The 8,981-nt window shown below is 44.2% G+C and overlaps 1 protein-coding gene across 1 annotated transcript; it reads left to right on the top strand.

Annotated features, from left to right (window-relative positions):
* The first annotated feature begins 218 nt into the window (after positions 1-218).
* Positions 219-8,891, top strand: UBE2B (ubiquitin conjugating enzyme E2 B). Its single transcript, XM_032702931.1, has 6 exons — positions 219-373; positions 3,578-3,658; positions 4,409-4,434; positions 5,470-5,559; positions 6,807-6,895; positions 7,696-8,891. Exons 1-6 carry the CDS (start codon positions 330-332, stop codon positions 7,822-7,824), a joined length of 459 nt encoding a protein of 152 aa, XP_032558822.1. The 5' UTR covers positions 219-329; the 3' UTR covers positions 7,825-8,891.
* Positions 8,892-8,981: the final 90 nt, after the last annotated feature.

The raw sequence follows: 8,981 nt of genomic DNA, 5'->3' as shown, positions 1-8,981 counted from the left end.
GCGGAGAAACCGCAGCCCGATCAACGCCCAGAGCGGGATGTTTTCAGCGCACGACCCGGCCGGGCGCACACGTTCCGGTTGTTTCCCGGACCCTTTTCCCGGTCGCTCTTCCCGAACTCCTCCCGGCGCGGAGCTGCGCACGCGCCCCCTCCTCCCCCGGCGCAATGGGCCGGCCCGGCCCCCCCCCGCCCCGCCCGCACATGGGCCGGCCCGGCGGAGGCCCCGCCCCGCGCGGAGGGAGCCGCCATTGCGGGTTGTTTGTGCGGTCCGGCGGGCGCGGAGGGAGCGCGGGCCGAGGCGGCGCGGCGGCCGCGGACTCTTTGCCCGCCATGTCCACCCCGGCCCGGCGGCGGCTGATGCGCGACTTCAAGAGGTGAGCGGCGCACGGAACGGGGACCTGCCGCCCTCCTGCGCCTTCCTGCCGAGCGCGGGGCTGGCGCCGAGCCCCCCCGGGGCAGGGGCGGCGCGGGGGCTCCCTCCCGGGGAGCGGGGGATCCCACTGAGGCGTCGGGCTGAGGGGAAGGGGGGTCTCTCCGAGCGGAGCGGGGCTTTGTTCGTGCCGCCGAGCCCCGGCGCCGACGGCTGGGGGCGTGTGAGGATAAAAGTTGGAGCGGTGGCTGCGAACGAGGGCACCCCGGGAATGCCCCGGGAATGCCCCGGCGGGGGACGGGGCGTCGGGATGTCGCCGTGGGATCCCGGCGCTTCCAGGTGTCCGTGGACACCTCCCCCCCCCCCCCCGGCAAACACCCCCGGTATCCAAAGGCTCCGGCTTTTGGGGTAGCTCAGGCAGGATTTAGGAGCCTTCCAGGCTTGCAGTGTCTCCTTGAAGATTAAGGGTTTTTTTGGGGTAGGCTCCTAAAAAAACGAAGCGCACACAAGCCCAAGTGCCCTTTTGGTTGGTACGTACCAAAAACCGAAGTGCCCGTCGGTGTTTTTAAGCACATGGTGCCCTCTCTGAAGTTGCGTGAGGAATCTTTTGTGTAATGCATGCGAACTCCTAAAGGAGCAGTTATTAGTTGCACTCTTTTAAATGTTAATGGCCGAACCACTGACTCTGGAATAAATTGTTTCCAGTCTGACACGTAAACGCACTTAGAGAGTGTGGAGGAGGGTGGGGGTTCCTTTGTAGGATTTACAGTATGTCCTGGGGTTTCTCTGGGCTGGAGTTGCTCAGGAGTAGCTGGAGGTGAGTCAGCTTTGATAGTGTCTCTTTTTTTAGCATAGCGATGTTATCCCAGGCCCTGAAAATACATCAGTAAACAGTTGACGTGTATTGTAGTTGCGCGTAAGGCTACAGCAGGAAAGCCCAGTTCGTGGATTTCCAAGAAGTAGGAGGTTTTTTGGGACGTGGAGCCCTCCCCCGCTGTTGTGTGCGAGTGTTGGTGTTTGTTAAGAGGGTGTTTCTTGATTCCTGTTCAAATCAAAACAGGATATTCAGACTTTATTGTGTTTGGTTACACAGATGACATGAACCAGTGATTTTTTTCAGGCTGAGTGACTAAGTAATTTTTGAAGATTGCAATCAGATGTGGGTTTTATGCCCTTATAATCCTAGAATGACTGGTTTAATAATTTTGCAGTTAAGGCTGGAGAGAAGACTTTAAAGCTGTTGAAAAGTATAACGAAGCATACACAAAGCAAATAAAACTTATTTTTCATATATATGACGCCCCAAAACTTATGTAACCTTTTCATGTAATTTTTTGTTTTACTCTGCCCTTTCCTTCTTATATATTTGTTTAGCCTCATGTTACTTGTACTTCACCACACTGAAACAACACATCATGTGCTGTGAACTCTGATTCACGTCATCAAATACAAACTGCTTTCAGATACTGTGACTGTCAGGAGCAGTGAGGAGAGAACAGTTCAGCAGATTTTGTAGCTCCTCTAATTTGTTTGACTAAACCAAAAGTAAAAAAAAAACCACAACCCAGTTTTTTTTATTTATTTATTTATTTATTTATTTATTTATTTATTTATTTATTTATTTATTTATTTTTGCTGATAAAAAGGGATTACAAACACCACATTTTCCTGAGGTGTTTAAGACTTCCAGGTGCCGTTTGCAGTCCTTGCCAGACCCTTTCTGCAGTTAGCCCCTGTGACAGTAGGGTGCACATGTGCTTTAAAGTTGATTTAACCCCCGAGCCGTGTTCCAGATGCATTTGTGAGGCCAGTGCTCAGGCACTGCTGCTGGCAGGCAGCCCGGCTGTCACGGAGCAGGGAGTCCTGTTCCTCCTTTCCCTGACCAAAATAGTAGGTGGTTTATGCTGTTGATCCTGAGCTGTCTGAACTGCATGTGCTTGGAGAGCAGGGATGTAAACACGGGGTTCAGAGGGGCTCTAAGGCAGCACCATGGCTCAGCATCCATGGACACATGGGGTTTATCCCAGGAGGCAGTGCTGGTGCAGGAGCATTGCCTGGCTGTGCTTTTGTCAGCTCTCAATAAATCTGCATTTGCACATCGACATTTAGTTAAAATTTGTCCCTTGGTCTGCAGAGCTTTTCGTGGCAGCTTGTTCATAAGTTGCTGTGATGTGATCAAACCTCATGGTAAGACTCCAGAATTCCTTGTGAGGCAAAGGCAGTCACTGCATTTTCCTTATTCTTGCATAACTGGAGGTAGAACACTGAGGAGGTTTGATCAGGCAAGTTGTTTGGGGCTCACTGATTTGTGTTGTTCAGGCTTTCATGTGATGCTTAAGCAGAAACCCTGACACACAGAAGGCTGGGCAGAGGGGAGTATTTGAATCCTGTTCTTTGGCTGCAATACATGTTTCTGTCTGCTCCAAGTTTATGAGGCTTTCAGTAAGTAACATACTTTAGGATTAAGGAACTAAAAATAATTTTAAATGCTCCCGTGATTGCTGTAGAGATAAACACATTGTTGAACTGGTAGGAGGGAGCAGTACACAGGTTTTCCCTTTGCTCCCTTTTGAAGCAATCAGCTTGCCAGTCAAAATAGGCTTCTACCAAATTTAGCCACATTGCATGCACGGATCTGAGAATGCAGGAAAAGCTCCACTGACAGTCCCTTGTGCTGAGTCCCAGCAAGTGTGTGCTCTGTGTGAGTGTCACTGCCTGGATCTGTGTGAGTGTCACTGCCTGGATCTGTGTGAGTGTCACTGCCTGGATCTGTGTGAGTGTCACTGCCTGGATCTGTGTGAGTGTCACTGCCTGGCTCTCAGCTCCTGGTTGTGGCTGCAGCTTTTTCTCCTCTTCATGGTGGCAGCCAGCAGCAATTGCTCTTTCGTAGTTCACTATGCAGCACTGTAAATCCCAGCTGTCCATGGTGCTTTAAGTTATTTTACAGTTAATCCTTTGTTCCCTGAACACTTAATCAGACCTGTTGGGCTCTTGGAGTGTCTCAGAGTAAAACATGAGAAAACTTTTATGTGCATTGCCTTGTAGGTTTGTCTTTTAGAGTATGGATAATCTGCATGTAATGCTTTGTGTATTTTCTGATTTGGAATGAGAAAATATTTACAAAAGTGGATGTTGCTGTTAAGTTATACTTGCAGGTGGAAGTGTTCCATCTATATAAGACTTGTCGTTCTGTGTTTCTGATTTTTAGATTGCAAGAGGACCCTCCTGTGGGTGTCAGTGGTGCACCATCCGAGAATAATATAATGCAGTGGAATGCAGTTATATTTGGGTAAGAGTTTTTGGTCACTAGGAAATTCTATACCAGAGGGCTAAATATAATAATCTGGTGTTTGTTTTTACAATTATTCTTTTTTTCTTCTGTACATAAAGTCAGCAAACTGAGAAGAATGAGTAAGGATGCTGCTGTGGTAATAATTCGTTTTCAGGAATAAAGTGGAACGCATAGGGAAGAAAAACTTTAAATTTTAAATTTGTTCAGCTTTCTATGTTGAATAAAGCCTGCATGTGGCTTAATGAAAGGGTTAGATTGTGTAGGAGTTGGGTTATGAAAAAGCAGAACTCCTCTTTAAAGTACATAAGCGTCACATGTTCCAGGCCATTAAATCCAGATGTATTGGCAGTGATTGGATTGATTCCCAGTGGGACGAGGTACAGGTTCTGTCTGGGAAGCTACATGTATCCTACAGAAGAGGAGCTGGCTTAGTATCCTTTCGTAAAACTGCAGTATGTTTGCTAGTAATCTGCTCATTAATTCCAATCTGGTCACATAATGGCACACGTATTGCTTGGGATGATGATAAAGTAGATATCCCAAATAGCAGAGTGACTGTGGAGGAGTGTCTTAGATACAACAAAGCTCTCAGAGATTGCTTCTGCATGCTTCTCTAAAGATTTAGATTATGGCCTCTACCTATATCTTGGAGAGGATGAAGAAGATATAAATTTGTTGAGTTAATTTGCCTGTGTGGAAGTAGGTAATGATCACTTTTAACTGGAGTTTCTTTTCAAAACCTTTCAGGCCAGAAGGGACACCTTTTGAAGATGGTAAGCCACTAACTTTTATATTCTTTGTCATTCTTATAAATATTGCCAGTATTAACATTGTTCTGCTCTGGAAAAATAATAGATGTTATCTGTATATAATTTGAAAGAAACCAAGCAGGTGAAGGTTTGTTGGCCATAAAAATACGCATCTTGATCTAAGCAGTGTCTTGTCACAGTGGCTGATGGTTAGTTAGGAAGCTGTGAAGTGATGCTGCCATCAAGCCTTGTTTGTACATGTACACCAGAGCTTTTAGCAGGGGATGTTGGCCTAATGCTGCCAGATGTGTTTTCACATCTCCAGAGCTGAGCTCAACAAGACTCTGCTTTTCTCGTTTCATCTTCCTGGCACGTTTGATTCATTGCTGTTCTCCTAATGAAGAACAGGTGAAAAACCTTGAATTGTTCTGAATATAGAACTCAGTGAGGGCGAGGGAATCCCAAATTTGTACATAAACATGAAAGTTGGTGTGTAATGAACCTCCCTTAGGCATATGAGGAATAATGAGTTTAATAATTATAGTATTATTGCAGTAATTGGCAGCAGATGGGTTTTTCTCTGTGTTGGGTTGGAGGAGTTACAGTAAATTATTCACTGATCCATAATAAAGGTTTTCAGTGAATCAGTTATGAGCTCCAAAGACTGAGATTGCTGATTGTGGAATTCCAGTGGTTTTTTGCTGGCACCACAGTGCCTTCTTAATGAAACGCCTTCAAGTCACCCAAGTCCACAGAACCAGCATGTTGGGTCACGGAAAAAGGGGAGGGCAGTGGGATAATGTTGGCTCTGGCTGCCTTTGCCATGCATACAGTGAGTCTCCAACCTTCTACCCAGCTTCTGCTGCTGGGTTTATTATTACTCTTAAATTTCATTGTCACTCGAAATACATGAAAAGAAATCAGACTCAGTGTTGTTTGTTTATGTAATGGTGAGAAGAAATATTGATCATGGAGCACATAAATTAATTTCTTGTCTATGTTCCTGGAGATGTTCTTTTGTTGTTAGTTATCTGATTGTCCTTATCTCTGTTTGGACAGGTACTTTTAAACTAGTAATAGAATTCTCTGAAGAATATCCAAATAAACCTCCAACTGTTAGGTTTCTATCAAAAATGTTCCATCCAAATGGTGAGTGAATCATCTTTATTTAGCTGTAATACCCATTAAATATTATGGTGTGGTCATGTATTCTCTAAACCTCCAGAATGCTTAACAGCTCTTCATCTCTCTTCATTGCCATCTCCTAAGTAGATGTCTAGGACAGCAACTGCTTGATGAAAAATTAAGAGTTATGATGCTATTAAGAAGCAGCTATCTGCCTCTTCCTAATCAATATGTACCCTCAGTAGCAAAGCCTGTGAGTATTTTCAGCAGCAGCTGCACTTAGGTTGGTTTCAAGAGGCAATTCTGGTTGCAGCTTCCTGCCCCCTTCCATTTAACAGCAGTTGTGTCTGTGCAGCCACATCGTGACTGCAGGGACCTGATGGAGCCAAATGTTATTTATTTCTACTGGGCAAGATTTCAAGTCCCTGCTTTTGTCCTGTGCTCTGGACAGAGCTGGACTAGCACAGGGAGAACATGAGGATGCTCAGTCCCAGAGGAGGCAGCTGACCTGAACTCAGTGGTGAGGGCAGCACTGGGAGGGTGTGCACTGGGGTTCCTCCCCAGCACTTGATAGGTTTGGCTCAGATATTCCTGCCTGCATTCAGGTTTTATTGAGAAAACCCCAAACCCTGCCTCTTGCCCCTCTGTAGCAACAATACATCATGTCCTGGGCAGGCCAGTGTGTCTCTGCCAGGGGGGTTGTGCTTTGTTGGGTTTTATTGGCACAAACACCTGGAGCACAGGGGTGTAGGACTCAGTGGTGAGTCTCAGGATCACACAGACTCCATTAATCCAGACAGAAGCAGGATTTCAGGCACGCTTTCCCATATTTTCTGTTGTCTGCCTTGGTGCATCTCATAGTGAGCACAGGGTACGTGAAAACAGGGCAGGAACTCCCCTTTCCATGTGTGATGGCCTGAGTGGGTTCTAGTCCTGCAGTAAATGCCTTGCTGTTCCCTGGGAGGCCTCTCTGTGTGACAATATGGATCAGTCACACTGGAGGAGCAGCAAACCCAGTCTGCCCGTTCCTGTGCTAATGCCAAAATCTTCAGACCTTCCCTCTTTTCCTCTTAAGCGTTCTGCTAATTTCAGTAATAAATCTCCAAAACACAACGTGTCAAGCTACAGAAGCTTGTGAGACATAACTGCTGTCCTCTTTCCTAAAGCATTAATTTATGCACAGAGTGCTTTGGAACAATAACTCTGCCTTGAACAGTATGTAATGAACTATAAATCTGACAGGTTCTAACTGCTCTCTGTTGTGTTCGCAGTGTATGCGGATGGCAGCATATGTTTAGATATTCTTCAGAACCGCTGGAGTCCAACATATGATGTTTCATCTATTTTAACTTCAATTCAGGTAACTTTGCATCTGTTTTACCAAACAATGATGTTGTTTGTCTCTATTCCAGAATACCCAGCTCAGTGATGGGGATAAGCCAGGCATCTCTATCGAGGGGAACTTCAAACCCCTGTGAGCTAAGCAGTAGCTTTTCAGATCAAATAAAGGCAGAGGTGCTGACCTACATAATTACTGAGTCTGAGCTACAAAACTGCCATTATATATTTTTGGGCAGGAAAGCAATTACTGATTTGGGTTCATTTTTAACTGTTTTTAGTCAAGATAGGACATCAGCTGCAGAAATTTGCCTAGTGTTTCAAACACTGACCTTTATCATGAAGCTCTGCCCTTTGAAGTCCTCAAAGGGACAATACTGCTGGAACCTGCTACTTGGAATAAGTGAAAATGGCCTGGCACAGCAGAAAGGCACATTTCCTTTTCTCCTATGTGATTCTATTTTTCTACAGTGAAGTTTTGTAGGAGACATTGTAAGCCCCTCTTCAGTCCTGAATGACAATAGAAGTGTAATTATCAAATAGTCAATTAGCTTCATAGTGCTGACTGGCACAAGGGACCCTGTCCCTCTTAAACTTGTGAACCTACAAGTGTGTGCAGCACTAATGCTTAAGCAGGGTGTAATTTGAGGTTCAGCAATGTAATTATGGGTACCTAACCATGAGTTTAACCAGGTTTTATTCATCTGGCCCTTCTGAGTCATGTCTGCCCTCTGAAACACATTTGACTTGAAAGTTACAACTTGATTTTCCCTGATTTAAATGTGTTGGTTTGTCTCACATTATGTTTTCCCCTCTTTCCAGTCTCTGCTTGATGAACCCAATCCAAACAGTCCAGCAAACAGTCAGGCAGCACAGCTTTACCAGGAGAACAAACGTGAATATGAGAAAAGAGTTTCAGCTATTGTGGAACAAAGTTGGAATGATTCGTAACAGCTGCTGTGTTACTCTCCATCCTCCTAATCCTTATGTACAATTTAACTCTCAGTAGAAAGGCTACCAGAAATTTCAAGTGCCACAGTTCTATGAATTTGCATAAAGCCTCATTTGCAAACAAAATTAAGCCCTCCAGTTTAGGAAAGCTAAAAGCTTGTGTATCTCGATTAACGTCCTTTTTATTGCATGGTATGAACTAAGTTATTGCTACATAAATTTGTAATATATCCTGTTTGTATTTTTTTTCCAAGTGTATAATGTTGGTGTGGAGTTTTCATGACAGAATATACACATTTTGTAAATCTGTACTTTTTCAAATATTGAATGCCTTATTTTTGAATTCTTTAGATTTTTAAATTGGAGAAAAGCACTTAAAGTTTTTATATATGAATATTTCATGTAAAACTGTTAAATACATAACCTTAGTGCAAGACATTCTGCTCTCACTCTGTATCTGTTTCCAAGGGCTCATTTTTAGTTCATTTTTCCTTTTGGTCTATGCTGATGATACCATGCACTTTACAAACAGGAAAGTTAATCCATGATGTAACCATCTCCACAGGATGTCTTTGCTTCTGCACCAGAGCTTAGCTTGATTCTGTGTGTCCTCAGTTGTATGAGGAAGAGTTTTGGTAGCTGCTAATCACAAATGGGGAAACAGATGTAACTATTTTGCTAAAAGTCCCACTTTAAACCAGCAGGGGAGTTGGAAACACCACCTGGATGAACCAGGCTTGGTGCTAATGTATTCTAATAACTTTTATTTTTCAGGGAGATTGTATTTTACCAAGTTGTAAAATATTGTCATCTAAATCTGTCCTATATTCACACACTGTAATATAGTTTTGAATACCTTCCAGTAATTAAAGAGGTGTCCCATTAGTTTCCCTTGGGGGTGGGGAAAAAATTAATCACCAACAGAAGAAAACATGCCTGCAGATTTAATGGAGTTATTCTTTGAGGCTTGGCTGTGCATCACCTGGTCAGGTCTCGTGTCTGTATCACAGAGGTTCCACATACTTCTAAACTGCTGGTTTTAAAGAAGTTTGGCTTTGCTTTTGGAAGTGTTGATGTGGTGGTAATTTCTTACTGTATTCTGTAAATCAGGCTGGGTGACTACAGTAAAGAATTAGGCCGTTTTTTTTTTCTTCCAG

This window comes from Chiroxiphia lanceolata, chromosome 15 (assembly GCF_009829145.1).
Source record: "Chiroxiphia lanceolata isolate bChiLan1 chromosome 15, bChiLan1.pri, whole genome shotgun sequence".
In the NCBI taxonomy this organism is placed as follows: domain Eukaryota; kingdom Metazoa; phylum Chordata; class Aves; order Passeriformes; family Pipridae; genus Chiroxiphia; species Chiroxiphia lanceolata.
The sequence above is the reverse complement of the archived record's forward strand: the minus strand, read 5'-3'. Positions and strand labels throughout refer to the sequence as shown.

What these genes read in the sequence shown, in the direction of transcription:
- UBE2B (XM_032702931.1), top strand. Translation starts at nt 330, where the DNA reads ATGTCCACCCCGGCCCGGCGGCGGCTGATGCGCGACTTCAAGAG. An exon ending in TGGAATGCAGTTATATTTGG is followed by an intron (nt 3,659 to 4,408) that starts GTAAGAGTTTTT and finishes AAAACCTTTCAG; the next exon opens with GCCAGAAGGGACACCTTTTG. An exon ending in AAAAATGTTCCATCCAAATG is followed by an intron (nt 5,560 to 6,806) that starts GTGAGTGAATCA and finishes TTGTGTTCGCAG; the next exon opens with TGTATGCGGATGGCAGCATA.